The sequence below is a fragment of the Gopherus flavomarginatus genome, chromosome 7 (genome assembly GCF_025201925.1).
Source record: "Gopherus flavomarginatus isolate rGopFla2 chromosome 7, rGopFla2.mat.asm, whole genome shotgun sequence".
NCBI lineage: Eukaryota > Metazoa > Chordata > Testudines > Testudinidae > Gopherus > Gopherus flavomarginatus.
In genome coordinates this window covers 47,962,745-47,983,421 of record NC_066623.1, presented here as the reverse complement: position 1 = coordinate 47,983,421, position 20,677 = coordinate 47,962,745, and the positions used below count along the sequence as shown (strand labels likewise).

The 20,677-nt window shown below is 46.2% G+C and overlaps 1 protein-coding gene across 4 annotated transcripts in view; it reads left to right on the top strand.

Annotated features, from left to right (window-relative positions):
* Nucleotides 1-20,394, top strand: part of DDR2 (discoidin domain receptor tyrosine kinase 2) — a 153,025-nt gene extending 132,631 nt beyond the window's left edge. For all 4 annotated transcript variants that reach the window (XM_050963124.1, XM_050963126.1, XM_050963125.1 and 1 more), the window contains 3 exons: nt 640-874; nt 15,426-15,575; nt 17,892-20,394. In XM_050963124.1, the coding sequence (XP_050819081.1) occupies nt 640-874; nt 15,426-15,575; nt 17,892-18,029 (523 nt within the window). In that variant the 3' untranslated portion in view covers nt 18,030-20,394. The remainder of the gene's footprint in view (nt 1-639; nt 875-15,425; nt 15,576-17,891) is intronic.
* Nucleotides 20,395-20,677: the final 283 nt, after the last annotated feature.

The window sequence follows — 20,677 nt, the reverse complement described above, 5'->3', positions numbered from 1 at the left end:
GTGTGATCAGATGGGGACAGTGAGAGGCGATTGGGGAGAGGATGTGTCTTGGTGAAGGTAAGGAGAGCAGGGGGCTGGGTGGGGATGGGGCAAAGTGGAGGGTGGCTGGGTGGGAGTAGGGAGAGCGAGTGTGACCAGATGGAGGTGATGAAAGCACAAGAGGAGGAAATGCCTCTTTCATTGTCATTTCTTGGGCTCCTCCTGCTGACTCCAGCATTTTGTGCCGTTGCCCTGTTTTGGGGATGTGCCAAACCTTTGGGTAGCTGGGGCTTGGACATGCAGGAGGGCTGCCCAGTAGGAATCTGGCCAGGCCACTCTGCCATCCGTGCCATGCTCATTTCTTACTGCCCTGCCAGTGACACACTGTCAGGGCAATTCTTCCCTGACTGGCCCTTCCACTGCAGTGCAGTATCTAGCCAGGGCCTGCTCCATGATACATCCAGCAATTACCACGGGAGCTTCTGCTGTAGGCTGTTGGTGTCCAGGTTGTTGCCCCAGGATTTGCATCGTACAAGGGTAGGCTGCTGTGAGTTGCCGAGGATGAGGTCCAACTGCTCCTGTTTAGGTGACATCACAGCCAGGTGGCTCAAGGCCTGCTCAGCAGCCTCACCCCTCCTTTGGCCTTCCCTGTCTCCGCAGCTACACTGACCTGAAGTTCATGGCCACTCAGATTGCCTCTGGTATGAAGTACCTCTCCTCTCTGAATTTTGTGCATCGGGACCTGGCCACACGCAACTGCTTGGTGGGTAAGAACTACACCATCAAAATAGCAGACTTTGGCATGAGCAGGAACCTGTACAGTGGAGACTACTACCGAATCCAGGGGCGGGCCGTGCTCCCTATTCGCTGGATGTCCTGGGAGAGTATTTTATTGGTAAGTGGAGACTTTACAACTGCCAGGGGAACCAGTGAGAGAGATTGTGGGGACCTGGCCCCTTTCTGTAGCACTGGGTGATCATAGGGAATGGGTTTCAGTGCCCCCTGCCTGCTGCCCTCTTCTGATTAATCAAGGGGCAGGATGGAATCGGGGGCTCCGTGTTTACATGCGTCGTCCAGGGTATTCACTCAATTGCTGCTGTAATCTAGTGAAATCTGAGCAGTCCTGGCATGGAGGCGTTGCAGTGTGGAGCAGAAAAGGGGAAGATGGAGTTGTGGCTGTGCCTATCCATGAGCGTAGTTTCTCTTTACAGAAGGACTGGAGCATGTCTGGGTCCCTGTGTGAGAGATGTGCAGTATCTTTTTTTGGTGTGTGCTTAGATCTGAATGAGAGTGGTGCTGCTTTTCTGTAGATTTGTCAATAAGTGGGTGCAGCTAAAGGCCTAGCTTGATCATTACAGCAGTTAGATGGTACTTTACCTGTTTGAGCTGCCATGCGAGTGCTGCAGCTGATTGCCTCCTGCGGAGCATATTGCCTGTAGCAAGACTATCCCTGAGATAGGACCTTGTCAAGTGAGCTCAATTCTTGAGGTCACCTCCCACTTAATCCCAGCCCTCCAGCTCCATGGCTCTGTGATAGCTACCTGAGAAGGGCAGAGACTATTCTATGTAGAGCTAATCAGGTTTCCTCTCCAGTCACCCAGAAGCAATGGAAGATAATAAGCATCTACATTAGCCACAGCCTGTTGGAGGTATGAGAGTGCTGAGGGAAGGGGATCTGGGGTGCACTGCACTCTCTCCATTCTCACTGGCCTCCTCACCCCTTGGAGATTATCCCAAATTGGTGCATGTTAGAACAGCTCTTAGTGAGGGGCTAAAGTCCCATTTGCCTTCCACACACAGTTGTGCTGCACTGAGTGTGTGTCCAATGCTGCTGAGATTTTAGCCTGTGGACGGCAGATTCACTGAGTGACAGCAGTCTGCATTTGTATGGCTTTGTCTCTACACTGCGGCCTCATGACTCATGGGGGGAGAGAGGGTGTCACATAGAAATGGACATCTTTATACGGGCACTGAGTGAGGAGGAAAAGGAGAATGCCCTGGTCAATTGGCTGCACTTTGATAGCGTTATGCTGAGAGGGACCAGCGACTGCTTTGATTACAAACCCCTCTGAGCTGGGGCGTTACCACAGCCTGCAGTTACCAGAAGTGTCAGGATGAGCTAATCAGAAGCCCCACTCCCCAAGACAACAGGGGGTTGTGAGCCCCTCCTCCCCAGGAGTAGAGTGGACTGGTGGATAGAGGCTTTTGCAAAGTATTGTTTTGGGTGTGGGAGGGAAGGCAGAACACACAGAAACTGAGAACAAATAAGGACAAAGAGAAAGGCAGGCAGAGGCAAAAAACAAAAAATCCAAGCAATAGCCGGTGAGCCCAATGTGACCTGCAAAAAGCTAGTGAGGGAGCTTTTGGGTCTGCTGTCTAAGAGGCTTGGGGCTGTAAGCTGGGAAACTGTTCCTCTTATTCTTGACTCCTTCTGTGCTCAGAGAAGCAGGACTTTGTGCGTTCCTTGTAAATAAATAAAAGTACATCATAGAGAATTCCAGACTCCATGAATTTCTACTTCTCCAGGACCCTGAAGTCTGACTAGCCACAGAGGGTGAAACAGAGGAACATCACTGCCATCCACACCACAACACATGACAGGGCCCAGGCATGCATAACAAAGCTCCAGCCACTAGACCACTTGCTCAGGGTAAAACTATCCAGTCAGTTTTGTGGCTCTGTTTTGGGAGATGGATGTTATCAGGAGTTGGATCAAGGGATTAGAATTGTTACTTGAATTTTAAATAAAGTTGTCAGTTCTGACTCACGATCTCAGAGTAGAAGCAGCAGCAGCTTTATAATTGATATTAAAACAGGACAAAACTAAATAGGTGAGTCCAGGTGGACATGTGTTCTGAACAAGAGAACAGCAATGGGAACTGGAGTGCAGCAGTCCAGTACAGAGAGAGCAGACCGACCCCATCAGACAGTGACAGCAGCAATAGTATTTATTGCAAAACCACACTCTGAAAACTGGGCAGCCACCACACTCTCATGTCAGACAACCAGACCTGAAGCTTTAGCTGCCCATGCTCGAGTGATCCAAATCTCCCCTCAGCCTGTGTGATAAATGAAGTGGGGCGAGGGGGGCGGGGGAGCTCCCTTTGATGGACACCCAGCCAGTCAGTTAGCTGTAAAATCCTTCTTGGTGTCTGTTCTCTGCTTGCTTTACCTGTAAAGGGTTAACAAGCCCACAAGTAAAAGAAAAGGAGTGGGCACCTGACGAAAAGAGCCAATGGGAGGGTTAGTAAAAGCAGCAAAGAGTCCTGTGGCAACTTATAGACTAACAGACGTATTGGAGCATGAGCTTTCGTGGGTGAATACCCACTTCGTCAGATGCATCTGACGAAGTGGGTATTCACCCACGAAAGCTCATGCTCCAATACGTCTGTTAGTCTATAAGGTGCCAAAGAACTCTTTGCTGCTTTTACAGATCCAGACTAACACGGCTACCCCTCTGATACTTGACACAATAGGAGGGTTAGAACTTTTAAATTTGGGAAGGAAACTTTCTCTTTGTCTGTTGTTCTCTGGGCTGCAGGGACATGGAGCAGCAATGCTGTAAGCAGAAATGTAAGGTTTGAACAGGTATGAAAAAGTATCTTCCATACCTCGAAGAAATAATTTGGATAGGGAATGTTTAGTTAGGTTTATTTCTTATTTTGGCTTGTGGATCTCCTGTGTGCTAACCCCAGATGCTTTTGTTTGCTTGTAACCTTCAAGCTGAATCCCCACTCTGTCAGTCCGAGTGCAGGAAGTGGGGGCCCGCAAGAATTTTAAAAATTAATAGTTGCCATTCCAGGCTTGTATTAAACTCCCAAGGTTATGGCTTCTCTCTGAGCTTGGCTTGGTAAATGCTGCCACCACCCAAATGCAAAAAAACCAGCCTTTGAACCCAGGAAGAAGCACTTGGGAATTCCTCCCTGTGGAGTACCCTTTCACCCCACTTCCGAGGAAGAGTTGAGAAAGACAAAGCTAATCTGTTTTGTTTTCTATCGGCTAATCAAACAACATGCACAAACCTCTGAGGACACCAAAAATCCAATCCTGTTCTTAAAAAAGGTAAATTTTATTAAAAACAAAAAGGGAAAAATACTTCTGGAACTTAGGCTTTTTGCTAGATCTTAAAAGAAACAATTACAAAAATTAAGCACCCAAAATAGCTTTCTTGGGGGTTCAGTTTAGAGGATGAATTGTTGATCTGGTTCTTCGTACAGGAACTCCTCACTTAATGTTGTAGTTATGTTCCTGAAAAATGTGACTTTAAGCGAAACAATGTTAAGCGAATCCAATTTCCCCATAAGAATTAATGTAAATGAGGGGGTTAGGTTCTAGGGAAATTTTTTTCACCAGACAAAAGACTATCTATCTATCTGTCTGTCTACACACACACACAGTGTAAGTTTTAAACAAACAATTTAATACTGGTACACAGTGATGATGATTATGAAGCTTGGTTGAGGTGGAGGAGTCAGAGGGTGGGATATTTCCCAGGGAATGCCTTACTGCTAAATGAACTAGCAATTGACTGAGCCCTCAAGGGTTAACTCTCACAACACTCTACAAGGCAGCAGGAAAGGAGGGAGGGCAGACAGACACACATCCTGTATGTGAGAGAAAAAATGCGCATTTCCCCTTTAAGTAGCTGACCCCAGGCTTAAGTACGCTCCCTTGTTAATTAAATCAGCTTGCTGAGGCCCGAGTCAGCAGCTACTGCCTAGAAGCTCCCTCCCTTTGTTGTATGTCTCCCTGCTCTATCGAAGATGGGGTACGTGGGGTGCAGGAACAGGGGGGAGGGGGAGACACCCTGACATTAGCCCCCTTCTTCCCCCTCCCCCCTGTACAGCAAGCAGGAGTCTCTGGGAGCAGCTCCAAGGCAGAGGGCAGGAGCAGCACATGGCAGTGGGGGGAGGGACAGCTTCTGCACAGGGAACTTAGGGGAGTGGGGAGCTGATGGGGGGCTGTTGGTCCACCCTGGTTCCAGTCACCCACCAGCTAACTGCAACGGGCTGGTCTTCTTGCAAGCAGCAGACAAAACAGGCAGCTGCCAAAGGACATTAGAAGGGAGCATTTCACAACTTTAAATGAGCATGTTCCCTAATTGATCAGCAACTTAACATTGAAACAAAGTTAACCGGGACGACTTTAAGTGAGGAGTTCCTCTACATTAAAACTGCTCCTATACCACGCTCGGATGCATATGTGGTTATGACGAATGGTTGGTCGAAGTCTGGGGCCCTCAATACAGGGTCAGACATAAGGGCCACTTTAAGCTGGTTAAAGGCTTTCTTACACTTCTCAGCCCACTGAACAGCATTTAGCTGTTTTTTTGTGGTCAGGTCTGTCAGTGGGGTGGCAATTTGGCTGTAGTGTGGTACAAATCATTAGTAATATCCAGCCAAGCCCAAGAAGGATTGGACCTGCTTCTTTGACTTAGGGACAGGCCAATTTTTGATAGCATTTACCCTAGCCTGTAGGGAGTTGATAGTACCTTGACCCCCCTGGTGTCCAAGGTATGTTACCCTGTTTAGGCCTATTTGACACTTTTTGGCCGTAACAGTTAATCCTGCCTCTCTTATGTGCTGGAAGACAGCTTGGAGGTGCTCCAGGTTTTGTGCCCATGAATCTGAGACTATAGCCACATCGTTGAGGTAGGAGACTGCAAATTTCCCAAATCCAGCCAGAAGGTTATCTACCAATCTCTGGAAGGTGGCAGGTGCATTTCACAGTCCGAAAGGGAGCACATTACATTCATGTAACCCTACATGGGTGATGAAGGCTGATCTTTCCTTGGCTGGGTCATCTAGCGGCACTTGCCAGTACCCCTTAGTTAAGTCTAAGGTGGAGATGAACTGGACATGTCTCAGTTTCTCCAATAGCTTGTCTGTGCCCGGCATTGGATAGTTTTCTGGGCGAGCTACAGCATTGAGCTTATGGTAGTCTACACAAAAGAAGATTTCCCCATCTGGTTTGGGAACCAGAACCAATGGAGAGGCCCAGGCACTCTCAGAGGGGCAGATTACACCCATCTGTAACACCTCCTTGATCTCCCTTTCTCTTGCGGTTTTGGCTTCAGGAGCCAAACAGTAGGGTTGGGCTCTAATTAAGTGAGCATCACCTGTGTCAATGGAGTGGTATACCCGTTTTGTCCATCCTGGGGTGACTGAAAACATTGGTGTGAAGCTGGTGCATAGCTCCTGGATTTGCTGTCCTTGCTTATGCCCAAGGGTCATGGAAGGGCTAACCTCTTCCATGCCACCTTTGCTTTTTCCGTCATAGTAGACTCCTTCAGGCCACTCGGCGTCGTCTCTCTACTGGGCTGTAAACTGGAAAACCTTGAATAAAAGGAATAAAAGGGCTTTAGAGAATTATTTTAGGTTTTAGGGCAGGGTCTGGGAACGCTATGCGTTAATTAACAGCTCCCAGGTGCTCTCGGACCATAAATGGCTCCTCCCCTGACACTTCCATCTTATTGGCCTAGAGCACTTTCAGGACCATGACTTGGTCACCTACTCCGAAGAAACGTTCTCTGGCATGTTTATCACACCAGGCCTTTTGCTCTTGCTGATCATCCTGTAGATTTTCTCGAGCAAGGGCTAGAGAGTCTTTGAGGGTGTTTTGCAGGTTGGTTATTAAGTCCAAAATGTTAGTTCCTGGAGAAGATGTAACACTCTCCCCTTGCTGCTTCACCAACTGTAATGGCCCCTTAACTTTGTGGCTATAAATGAGTTCAAAGGGTGAAAATCCCAAACTGAGATGTGGTACGTTCCTGTAGGCAAAGAACGTAGGCAAAGAGCAACTGCTGCAACACTAGGTCCCAATCACTGGAGTGTTCATTCACAAATTTACGTATCATGGCCCCCAAAATCCCATTAAACTTTTCCACTAGGCCATTTGTTTGATGGTGGTAAGGGGTGGCAACCAAGTGGTTCACCCCATGAGCTTCCCAGAGACATTTCATGGTCTCTGCCAGGAAGTTAGTTCCCGAATCTGTAAGGATGTCGGAGGGTCAACCTACCCTGGCAAAAATGTCTGTCAATGCCTGGCCCACGCTTTTAGTCCTGGTGTTGCTTAGAGCTACTGCTTCCATGAATGTCAGTATGTACAGCTTTCCTCTGGGTGTCTTCTTAGGGAAAGGACCCAGAATATCCACAGCTACACACTGAAATGGAACCTCAATGATCGGGAGTGGCTGGAGAGGGGCCTTGACCTGATCTTGGGGCTTTGCCATCCTCTGGCACACCTCACAACACCGGACAAAGGTAGAAATGTCCTTGCCCATTCCCTCCCAGTGGAATGACTTCCTCAAATGGTCCTTAGTCCTGTTCACCTCAGCATGGCCACTAGGGTGATCGTGGGGTAAGCTCAAGAGTTTTGCCTATACTTAGTTGGAACTACCAAATGTCTCTGAGGATGCCAGTCCTCCTTGTGCCCACCAGAAAGGGTCTCCTTGTGTAAGAGTTCTTCTACAACAAATCTGGACCCATTAGAAGAGCTGAGAGGTGGTGGGTCGCTCCGTGCCACTGTCCAAGCTCCCTTGAGTCTCTCATCCACTTCCTGCTCTGCCTGGAACTGCTCCCTTGATGCTGGAGACATTAGTTCCTTGCTGGGTTGTGAACTTGGGCTTGATCCCAGTGGAAGAGATGCAGGTGATGGGGTTGTTTCCATTGACTGTGAACCGCTCATCACTGGTGCACTAGGTGGTATTTCAGGCTCTGGTTGAGCCTCTTGCACTGGTTTAGCTGCTGCTGCAGGTGCAGGCTCTATGGCACCCTTTGGTGCTGGCTCCCTTGACTCTGGTGGGGTTGCAAGCATGGGCTCTGGTGCTGACTGCTCCGCCAGTTCTGATCCTTGGGCTGGTTCTGGCTGGGTTCCAGGAACTGGATCTACAACTGCTGCCATAGACTCTGGTTTGGAGTTTCATTCCACCACTTTTGGCTGGGTCCCTGTAGGAGGCTCAGGAATGGAGTTAGGTGTAGAGGCCTGTTTAGCCTGGCTGCAGGTAACCATCCCCACTCTTTATGTTAGCCTTACATGGTTGGCTAAGTCTTCTCCCAGCAGCATGGGAATGGGATAATTGTCATAGACTGCAAAAGTCCATATTCCTGACCAGCCCTTGTACTGGACAGGCAACCTGGCTGTAGGCAAGTTAAAAGACTTGGCCTTAAAGGGTTGCACCATTACTTGGGTCGATGAATTTGGGGTCCACCAGGGATTGGTGGATAGCTGACTCCTGTGCTTCAGTGTCTCTCCAGGCAGTAATCTTCCTCCCGCACACACTCATAGTTTCCCTTCGCTCTGGGGGTATTTGCGAGACATCTGACGGGTCTTTGTGATGAGTTATGGTTGGCTGGTGCTCTTGGGGCAGTTGGCCTTCACATGCCCTAGCTCATTACATTTAAAGTATTGCCCAGCTGAGTGTGGGCTGGGGCGAGGTGGGTGGTTGGAGAGTGGGGTGGTGGGATGATAGGGCATCTGGGGTCTCCCTGGCTATGTGGAGGGCTTCTCTTTGCAAGGTGGGGCTTTGGGCTAACCCTGATGGTGGGGGTTTGTCTTGAGTTGCCCCTTCTGATATCCAAACCAACTGCTACTAGCTTTCTTCTTCTCCACCACTTCCACCCATTTGGTTCCGATCTCCCTCGCCTCAGTTACTGTTTTGGGCTTTCCATCTAGGATGTACCTTTCTATTTTCTCAGGAACACCGTTTAAGAACTGATTCATTTGCATTAGGAGAGACAGATCTTCCAGAGATTTAACACTTGCTCCTGCTATCCAGGCATCTCAATTTTTTACAATGTGGTAGGCATGTCAGGAAAATGCCATGTCTGGTTTCCACCTTAGGGCTCTGAACCATTGACGGGCATGCTCAGGTGTTAGCCCCATTGTAATTCTGGCCTTTTATTTAAAAAGTTCATACTCGTTCATGTATTCTTTAGGCATTTCAGCTGCCACCTCTGCTAAGGGTCCACTGAGCTGCGGCCTCAGCTCCACCATATACTGGTCTATAGGGGTGTTGTACTCAAGGCAGGCCCTTTCAACATTTTCTTAGAAGGCCTTTGTATCATCACCTACCTTGTATGTGGGGAATTTCTTGGAATAGGGAGCGGTACCTGGAGAAGGACTGTTAGGGTTATCTGGTTGATCCAGCTTAGTCTTTTCTAGCTCTAACTCCACATCCAAGCGCTTCGCCTGCATTTCCGCCTCCAACTGATTCGCATCTCTTTCTGCTTCTGCCTCCAACCGCTTCGCCTGTCTCCTCTCCTCTGCTTCCAACTCCAAGCTCTTTGCCTTTCTTTTGTCCTCCGCTTCCAAGCACATCTTTTGTAGGAAGAAATCCCTGTTTTCCACAGTCAGAACTCAGTCTGGGTTAAGGGCATCCCTCCAGCTTGACACCTGGATCTTGGTCGGGGGAGGACTGACCCTTCCCTCCTGGGAAGTTCCTGGTCCTCCATCCCCTCCCTTCATTTCCGTCATGGAGCTGATGTCTGGGCTTGATCTGGGTCTGACTTCTCCGTGGCGTGCCACTTTGGGAAGACTGATCTTTCTAGGGTTTCCGTGCCTGACCTCAACTTCAGGAACAGGCTGCCCTATTCTTAGTGTAACAATTTTGTTGCCACAAAGCTAGAAAAGAAAAAAAATAAACTCCTTGTTGGACTCCCTGGCTCCTTTGGTATGCCTGTTCCCCCTCAGGCAGCAAAGAAAAGAAAAGAAAGAAAAACAAAACAAAAAACTCTCCCTAGCTTTCAAGCAGTCAGAAGGAAAAATGTGTCCTTTTCAAATCCTGAGGTCTGTGCTTCTAATTCAGAATGATCCCACCGCTCTGACACTACCCAAATGCAAAAAACCCTCTTTGAACTCAGGAAAAAGCATTTGGGAATTCCTCCCTGTGGGGTACCCTTTCACTCCCACCCACACACACCCTAGAAGAGCTAGGAAAGAAAACAAAGGAAATTAGCTGTGCCTATGAGCTAATCAAACAACATGCACAAACCAATTAGAACACCAAAAATCCAATCCTGTTCTTAAAAAAGGTAAATTTTATTAAAAACAAAAAGGGAAAAAATGCATCTGGAACTTAGGCTTTTTGCTAGATCTTAAAAGAAACAATTACAAAAATTAAGCACCCAAAATAGCTTTCTTGGGGGTTCGTCTTAAAGGTTACAAGCAAAAAAAGCATCTGGGGTTAGCACAAAGGAGATCCACAAGCCAAAATAAGAAATAAACCTGATTGTGTCTATCTCATAGAGTTGGAAGGGACCCTGAAAGGTCATTAAATCCAGCCCCCTGCCTTCACTAGCAGGACCAAGTACTGATTTTACCCCAGACCGTTAAGTGGCCCCCTCAAAGATTAAACTCACAACCCTGGGTTTAGCAGGCCAATGCTCAATCCACTGAGCTATCCCTCCCCTTAAATAAACATTCCCTATCCAAATTATTTCTTCTAGGTATGGAAGATACTTTTTTATATCTAGTTCAAACCTTTCACAGCATTTCTGTTTATAGCATTGCTGCTCCATGTCCCTGCAGCCCAGAGAACAACAGACAAAGGGAAAGTTTCGTTCCCAAATTTAACTGTTTTAGCCTTCCCATTGGCTCTTTTGGTCAGATGCCCACTCCTTTTCATTTACCTGTGGGCTTGTTAACCCTTTACAGGTAAAGCAAGCAGAGAACAGCTACAAGAGGAATTTTACAGCTGACTGACTAGCTAGGTGTCCATCAAAGGGAGCTCCTCCCAACACACACACACTTCATTTATTACAGCCTGACAGGCAGATCCTGGCATTTCTCATTCAATGCTTGTGTTGATCTATGTGATGCATATACAAACCCCACACTGGCATGGAAGGATTTAAAGGACAGTGCTGGGCCCAGCTAGTCCCACTCCTCCAACTGGAGACAGTCCTGCTGGGGAAGAGTACTGACCAACCCTGCTGGCGCCTGGCAAAAGGGACTGGAGACGCCTCCCTGAAATACCATGACTGTGTGCTGAGCCTGGCTGGGGCTGACAGTTCGGCTTCCTTTTTTCTTTTTCCTTACCCAGGATCAGAAGCAAAGGGAGCAGTTGGCAGGAAGTGTCCCTAGGGAGAGTAACTTGTCCCCCACCTCCCCCGGGGTCAATGCAGATGACGATCTTAGGGTCCAAGGTCAGAGACCAGTGGAGTGGCAGGTCTGAGCTCCCCTACTGGTACCCAGTGACTGAGTGGATGCTAAACACTAGGCCACCCGGTCCACCAAGGATCCTACTACTATCTATTAAGACCTGTGCATAAGGCTCCCATTGCCTACACAAATACAATTCAAAAGACTGTAGCAGACCCACCTCATAGTTCTCCCCATTGTAAAAGTTAATGAAAGCCTGGCCAAACACATGTGTCCTGAAGCTCACCAGACCCTAGTTCTGATGAGTTGCTGGTGGGAGTCGGTTCACAAGGCATGAGTCCTCCCCTAGCAATTTAATGCCACCAGCCCTGGAGAGGTGAAACCTCTGGACCAGGAGAGAGACGCCCAGCAGTGGTTTTGTTCATGTGACATGGAGCAAAACAAGGTGTGATGTCTAATGCTCAGGGTGATCGACCACTGGAGCAGCTCACTTAGGGCTGTGGTAAATGGGTCTCATTCTGAAAAATCTGCTGTAGCTCAGTCAGAGGCTATTGAACTCCAGGCAGGGATCTCTCACCTGTGAAGCTCAGATGAGTTGGGTCATGATTGGCCCTCCTGGCCTAAAGATCTGTGAAAAGAGGGAGAGGGAGGGAAGAGCTGAGAGTTGGAGAAAAAAGTAATTCTGTCGGACGGGTGCTTTAAGAGCTATGTACCCCAATTCCATTCAGCTCTCTCTCCCTCAGCAAATAGGAGTTCCACATGCAGATTGTGATGCCAGCAAACCAGCTCAGGTCAGAACCCCAAGCCACTTCACTTGTGTGTTAGAAGATCAAAGTGTTAAATGTGTCCTCAGATTTTAAACTTAATGAAAACTAGTGGAATGTTACATGTATCCTTTTCACTGATCTGTTCATGTTATAATGTAAAAGCAAACATTTTCATGGTGTATATTCTGAGACTAAATAACCCACCCAAGAAATCTTGGGAGATGCTAATGAAGGACTTAAGGACTTCAATAGAAAATGCTAATTTCAAAGCAAATTTTGCATGATGGTCAGAGGTCAAAAGGCTAAGTGCATTCTTCACTCATCCTCATCAGAGGAAAAGCTCACATGGGTAGAAGATACTGTCATCTTGCAAGCAAGACACAAGAAGTAATTCTTCCGCTCTACTCTGCACTAATTAGGTCTCAACTGCAGTATTGTGTCCAGTTCTGGGCGCCACATTTCAGGAAAGATGTGGACAAACTGGAGAGAGTCCAGAGAAGAGCAACAAAAATTATTAAAGGTCTAGAAAATATGACCTATGATGGAAGATTAAAAAAAATTGGGTTTGTTTAGTGTGGAAAAAAGAAGACTGAAAGGGGACATGATAACAATTTTCAAGTACGTAAAAGGTTATTACAGGGAGGAGGGAGAAAATCTGTTTTTCTTAACTTCTGAGAATAAGACAAGAAGCAATGGGCTTAAATTGGAGCAAGGGAGGTTTAGGTTGGATATTAGGAAAAACTTCCTAACTGTCAGGGTGGTTAAGCACTGGAATAAATTGCCTAGGGAGGCTGTGGAGTCTCCAGCATTGGAGATTTTTAAGAGCAGGTTAGACAAATACCTGTTGGGGTGGTCTAGATAATACTTAGTCATGCCATGAGTGCAGGGGTCTGGACTAGATGACCTCTCGAGATCCCTTCCAGTCTTATGATTTTATGATCTTGCTTCCTGGTGTGAAGGAACTATAAATATGGATTCAAAGAAAGATCCTTTTATCTCTGGATTGTTTGGATACTAACAAGGCAGAATAAGAGAACGAGAAGACAGAGATCCCTGGAGTTATTAGTAAAATTAGTTGAAACAATAGTAAAGAATAAAATTGTCAGACACAGAGAAGAACATAAATTGTTGGTCAAAAGTCAGCATGGTTTCTGTAAAGGGAAATCATGTCTTACTAATCTATTAGAGTTCCTTGAAGGGGTCAACAAACATGTGGACAAGGGGGATCCAGTGGACATAGTATACTTAGATTCCAGAAAACCTTTGACAAGGTCTTATGTAAATTAAGTTGTCATGGGATAAGAAGGAAGATTCTTTTATGGATTGAGAACTGGTTAAAAGACAGGGAACAAAGGGTAGGAATAACTGGTAAATTTTCAGAATGGAGAGGAGTAACTGGTGGTGTTCCCCAAGGGTCAGTCCAAGGACCAATCCTATTCAACTTATTCATAAATGATCTGGAGAAAGGGGTAAACAGTGAGGTGGCAAAGTTTGCAGATGATACTAAACTGCTCGAGATAGTTAAGACCAAAGCAGACTGTGAAGAACTTCAAAAAGATCTCACAAAACTAAGTGATTGGGCAACAAAATGGCAAATGAAATTTAATGTGGATAAATGTGAAGTAATGCACATTGGAAAAAATAACCCCAAATATACATACAATACGATGGGGTCTAATTTAGCTACAACTAATCAGGAAAGAGATCTTGGAGTCATCGTGGATAGTTCTCTGAAGATGTCCATGCAGAGTGCAGCGGCAGTCAAAAAAGCAAACAGGATGTTAGGAATCATTCAAAAAGGGATAGAGAATAAGATGGAGAATATCTTATTGCCCTTATACAAATCCATGGTACACCCACATCTTGAATACTGTATACAGATGTGGTCTCCTCATCTCAAAAAAGATATACTGGCATTAGAAAAGATTTAGAGAAGGGCAACTAAAATGCTTAGGGGTTTGGAACAGGTCCCATATGAGGAGAGATTAAAGAGGCTGGGACTTTTCAGCTTGGAAAAGAGGAGACTAAGGGGGGACATGACAGAGGTATATAAAATAATGAGTGATGTGGAGAAAGTGAATAAGGAAAAGTTATGTACTTGTTCCCCTAATATAAGAACTAAAGGCCACCAAATGAAATGAATGGACAACAGGTTTAAAACAAATAAAAGGAAGTTCTTCTTCACACAGCGCACAGTCAACCTGTGGAACTTCTTGCCTGAGGAGGTTGTGAAGGCTAGGACTATAACAGGGTATAAAAGAGAACTGGATAAATTCATGGAGGTTAAGTCCATTAATGGCTATTAGCCAGGATGTGTAAAGAATGGTGTCCCTAGCCTCTGTTTGTCAGAGGATGGAGATGGATGGCAGGAGAGAGATCACTTGATCATTGCCTGTTAGGTTCACTCTCTCTGGAGCACCTGGCATTGGTCACTGTCAGTAGACAGGCTACTGGGCTGGATGGACTTTTGGTCTGACCCAATATGGCTGTTCTTATGTTATTCTGAGAGATTTTGGGGAAACTGGCAGATTACTACATCTCTGCTATCATTTGCAATTACAAACTGTGACTCATCTGTTATTCTATTTTACCTGCTTTAATCTCTCAGCTCTCATTTTCTTTTCTTGGCTAATAAACCTGTAATTAGTTTACTGTGGAACAGACTGCCAGCATTGTCTTTGATGTAAAATCCAGGGTACCAATTGATCTGGGGTAAGTGACTAGCCTCTTGGGATTGGGAGAAACCTGATGTGGTGGGATTTTAGGTTTGTGACCTTTTATCACAAAATTCAGTCTGGGTGGCAAGATAGACAGGATAGTCTGAGGGGACTGTCTGTGACTCCATGGTAAGACTGGGATAGTGATCACAGAGTTCACATTTGTTACTGGCTTGGTGAAATCTAATTATGGAACACACACCAGTTTCGAGGTGTCTGACCTGTTTTCTGACAGTCTGCCCTGAGGTCGACACTCATGGCTGTGAGCTACACCCATAGGCGCCGACTCTGTGGGTGCTCAGGGGCTGGAGCACCCATGGGGAAAAAAATGGTGAGTGCTGAGCACCTCTAGCACTTTCCACCTGCCAGCAGGCCCGGTGGATCAGCTCCTCCTCCCCCCCATGCCTCCTGCCCACCGTGAACAGCTGTTTTGCGGTGTTCAGGAGCCTGGGAGGGAGCGGGGAGAAGTGAGGATGCACCATGCTTGGGGGTGGGGGCAGAACTGGGCAGGAAGAGGTGTGCAAGAGTGGGACTTTGCGGGGAAGGGGTGGAGAGGGGGAAGGGCCTGGGGCAGAGCCAGTGGGTTGAGCACTCTCCAGCACTTTGAAAAGTCAGTGCCTGTGGCTACACTAGACAGCATGACACAGATCATGAATAAATCTGAATGTGAACAAGATCAGGAAACATGTCATGGTGCCTCCAGTGGTTTCTGTTGTTGCCACCTGAATGTTTTCTCTGAGATGAGGGAAGAGGGATTGGCTATGGGGGAGGAGGGGAGAGAGTGTGTGTGTGTGTGTGTGTGTGTGTGTGTGTGCACACGCATCTGTAATCCTGAGCTTTCTATCTCTGCTTTCACCCATAGGGAAAATTCACTACAGCCAGTGATGTCTGGGCTTTTGGGGTGACACTATGGGAGACCTTCACATTTTGCCGAGAGCAGCCGTATTCCCAGCTGTCAGATGAACAGGTCATTGAGAATACTGGAGAATTCTTCAGGGATCAGGGGCGGCAGGTAGGAAATGTGGTGGGGAAATACATCCAAGGAAGGGACAGAAAATAATTAATTCAGGGTCGGGTGGGGAGGAACTCATTCACCGTAACCAGCCCACAAAAAGCTTGGTTAAGGATAAGTTAAGCTTGAAAGTACAATTTCTATCAAAACCTTCAAAGGAAGAGCTCCATAAACTTTCAATTTCCAATGTAAACAGAAATACAATGTTAGATTGGCTGAAAATTCAGCGTTAAGGTCGATCTCACTTTAAAGATGAAAAAGGAGAGCACTGAAATGCCCAGTGCAGGTTCTGGCAGAGCCCTCTCTGTGCCTAGGTTCTCTGCGAATGTCCAGAAACATAGAGGTAGTGTGACCCTTTCAGCTAGGGTGACCAGATAGCAGGGGTGAAAAATTGGGATGGGGGGGTAATAGGGTCCTAAAGAAGACAAAGCCTCTAATACTGGGGCAGTCCTGGTAAAATCTGGACATCTGGTCACCCTACTTCCAGCACACACAGGGTTACGTTGTCAGTAACTTTCAAAAGCAGGAGCACAATTTCCAAGACAACCTTAGCAGCTCCCCGCATTAGATCCCTTAGACTGAGCTACACCTGTGTTGGCAGTAGAAACTCCCCTGGCTCCTGACTTCTTGAAGCCATCACAGTCTGCACTGTCAAGTGCCTTCCTTCTGGGAGCAGTTATACTTCATTGCTCCCCCAGGCACACTAGTTTTACATAAATTCCAAGGCCAAAATGGACCATTCTGATCATCTAGTCTGATCTCCTGTGTAGCACAGGCCACAGAACTTCCCCAGAATAATTCCTGGAACAGATCTCTTAGAAAAAAACATCCCATCTTGATTTTAAAATGGTCAGTTATAGAGAATCCACCACAGCCTTGGTAAATTATTCCATTAGTTAATCACCCTCATTGTCAAAAATATGTGCCCCTTGTTTCCAGTGTACAGTAGCAAAGTATCACTTAGTCAGGTATATTGTACCCAAATTCCATATCCTGCATTCTGGCACACTGCTAATGTGCTCTGTCTGCATTCAGTGTGCTTCATTCCCACCCAACATGCACAGCAATGGCTTAGAGATGGAAACACCCATTGGCATGACATACATTGCTGAGTATTTTCGGCATGATTCACACCCATCAGAGTCAAAGTTTCAGCCTCTCTGCAATTTCAGGCAAACATCTTTTTGGTGAAACTTTGTTGCTAGAGTTGTTTGAAATTTCCTTTGGAAAATGCAGTTTCATTAAAATCAGAACTTTTCACAGGAATATGTTGATTTTGATGAAATTTTCACTGGAAAAATCTCTAAGTGAATCATTTCAGCTTTCTCATTTAATTTCAGTAATGTCAAAATGTTTTGTTTCAACTTTACTGTTTTGACTTTTATATTACAAATATATATTATATATCTACTATTAAATATAATATATGTAATATTTTATATTGTTTTGATATTCAATAAGGTAAAATTATTTCATTTTAATAAAAACATTTTGATGTTTTGGAATTTCCATTTGGTGGGAAATTTAGACTTTCATTCCACTTTGGAAAGAAAACAAATACTGAAATGTTGAAATTTCCTGCAGAATGGAAATTCTGTTTTCTGACCAGCTCTTTTTGTTGCTGCAGCTGCATACATCTTATGATAATTTCAGGCATCTGGGTTAAGGTTTGGTGAAGTCAACATGTGTGTGGGGGTGGGGGGGTTATGTTGTTTGTGTATCCAAATCAGGATTATAATGGAATGGGAGGTTCTGACTTTATTCCCGAGTCCCCATTGCAGCTCCATTTGCAAAGTTGCTTTCATTGTAGTTTTTTTTAAATTTCAGTGCAAACTTTTTCATTCAGTGTAACCTTCCCCTGCAGCACTGGGAGCCCAAACCCAGCCTGAGCTAGAGCGTGAGCCAAAGAGTAAATAGGCTGGGAGCAAAAAGCTTCATCACCATTGTACCCTAACTGCTTTTGGTGGCTCATGCTTTCTGTGTTTGAGGCATTTTGCTGGATTGGGTCTGAACCCTCTGCACTGTACAGGATTGAGCCTTAGCACGATCTTGACTGCTCCCAGTGTTCAGAGGACAGTAGTAATAATCTGGGTAATTGGATACAATCAAATCTCTGCATTCAGTGTCCCATTTCTCTAGCCCGATACATTATGCATTTCACAATAAGTCTGGGACCTTTGGCTTTCTTTTACTACAATGGGCAACGACCCCTCCATAATGAGAAATCAAGTTCCCTGGCGTGAGTTTGCTCTACTTCCAGGCTGTCTAAGTATGCCATTAACTGTCTACTTTTGTAATGTCTGTCTTGTTTTGAAGACATACCTTCCCCAACCTGCTGTCTGCCCTGATCCTGTCTACAAGCTAATGCTCAGCTGCTGGAGACGAGACACGAAAGATCGCCCCTCCTTCCAGGAAATTCACCGCCTCCTGCAACCATCAGCCAGCGAAGAGTGACACTTTGCTTCCCTTACACGTCCTGCTCCTCATCCCACCCCAGAAGACCCACCTGTAAAAACTGAAGCCACTTCACCTGGACTCACAACAAAACCTGGGCAGTGGGGCTTCTTCTACTGCACATTAAAATACCACCATAAGCGGAGAAAAAAATGAGAAGGAACTAAGCCTAGATCAGACCGAATCCATAATTCATATGACAAGCTAAGTCTGGAATGACAACGGATGAACAAGGGTTATTGATAGATGTGGCATGTTCCTGTTTATCAGTGGATTCAGTCAAAGAGGATTATGGTTTCCTGTTTTGGAAGAGGAAAAGTAAGGCCCATGTTCTCCATTAGGCTCCTCATGTGCTGGAAATGCATCCGTGGATGGGAGCACACACCAGGAAAGTGCATGGTAAAGGGAGGGTATTTGGGGGATGTGCCGAGTGCAGGGAATGCAGGTGAGGAACACAGTGATGCAGGAGTTGCCACTAAAGCAGATTGGGCTGTGCAATTACAAAGTGAAAACTGAACCTGTCTGGTCACTTTTAGGCTTTAGACAGGCTAAATGGATTTAGCATTTGCCTGATTAGGATTACTCCCATCCTTGTTTGGTTACAGCCCGTTAGACAGGGGAAAGCCCAAACACATTGTGTAGTACAATGTGCCAGCTGCTGGGCTGGAATGTGCATTCTGCTTGGTAGGTGAACATTCCCACTGCAGTGGGGGCATTGCTTTCTGAGGAGCATATGGTTTACTGCATCTGCTGCAGGACCAATGAGGAATGACAAGCCACCCATCTAGAGGACAGCAGAGGTGCCCTCTTCTGACTCAGGCACAGCCTCTTGAGAGGACTTCATGTCCCTGAGAAATGCATTCTGCATCTGCTGTTCATGCTATCAGGGTAGGGAAATCCTACAGCTACCAGATTAGTAGGGTAGGTGCTAGCTCTGCATTTCCTGAGAATCAGGGTTAGAGAGATGTTTTAGAACAAACATTTCATTTCAAAGGTTAAATGGCCATAATCGCCCAGTACCCTCCCCATGTATAACCCCCTGCCCCCGAGCTTTAATAAGTAAAGGAACAGGATGTTGCACTGCTCTGGACATCCGCCAGCACCAAGGGCTGCCACTAGCACCCACCCCTGCGTGCAGTAACCTTGAGTACTATGATAACATTGCTTGTTGTGAATACAATGCCTGGAGTTACCACTAACGATAGCTCCTCTCCTACCCACCCCATCTTGACACAGAGGCTCCCTTGGCATGTCATGTTCTGTTCTAGGACTTTGTCTGACTCCCAGCAGTGGTCTAGAAGGATTTCCAGCTGAAAGTACTTGGGACCAATCTAGCTGTGGTTGGAGCTTCTGTGAGAATGAATGTGCTCCCTGGCATTCCCCAGATTTGGTTGCTGCATGAATGATTTGTGCAGTGTTCCTACTGGCGTTGTTTGCTCTGTCAGTTTCCAATCAGTGTACACAAAGGGACTTGCTGATGCAATGGGTATGAAAGTGAGACCCTTAGAGTATGGCATACGCCTCTGTTTCCTACAAGGATGCCTCTTATTTGCATACACACCAGTCCTTGAAATTCAACAGAGAACACAATTGGTCTGATATGCTCATACTGAGATGCCCAAACCTCTAGCACTGTTTCCAGTATAGTATAACCTAGCATGGATAGGGCATGCGTATATGAGTGCTTTGCCTATGCTAAGTGAGCAAACCGTTGCAGGGACGTGGGCTGTGTGAAATAGTTGGCTGCCTCACTCGTCCTGACAGCAGCTGGTATGTCAACACAGCAGCTCTATTTGCACCAGAACCATCTTGGCTATCAGCACCCAGAAAGACTTGCAATTGCAGTTGTACCAGTTGCCAGGGTGTCTAGAATGACTCACGAATATGGGTGCCAGTCTCAGGGCAGTCTGTTAAGAAACAAGGCACGAACCCCAAACTCCTTGTATGTTCTGTACTTAGATTTCATCAACCAAGTAACAAATGTGAACTCCTCAACCATTGTAACAGTCTTAACTTGGAGCCACAGACAGTCGCCTCAGGCGCTCAGGGTTGTCTTGTCACCCAGGCAAGCCTGCCTCTGTGATAGATGGTCCCTTACACCAAAAATCACAGCAATATTCAGGTTATTCCCAGTCCCAAAGTACCAGTCACTTACCCTAGGTCAAGTGCACCCTAGATTTCTCACTAAAGATAATGTTTGTAGCCAATCCTGTAATAAACTATCTAAAGGTTTATTAAAAGAAATAAGAGTTATTTACAAGGTTAAAGCAGGTGCCAAAAGATTACGATAGCTGCTATAGTGTGCAAGCTTTATATGCTCTTTAGGGCTAAACCAGCTGCGGATCTTTGCTTATGTTTAGGAATCTTGCTCCTCAGAGTCCAAACAGCATTTTTATTCCCTTTGCCTCTGAGTTCAAACTGATGGGACAAACATTTGTGCACGTCACCTCTTCATGCATGTGGGGGGACCAATCACAAGTCCACTGATGTACCACAGTGGCTTGTCTTGTGTCTGTAGATCTTTTGTTGGGCAGAAGATGACACCTCTTGTGGTACACTAGTATTTCACACTTTTGTAATGCTTCTCTCCTGACGGTGGTGGGGGTATCCCAGTTTCATAGCAAACACTTTCATAGTTACAGAACAAA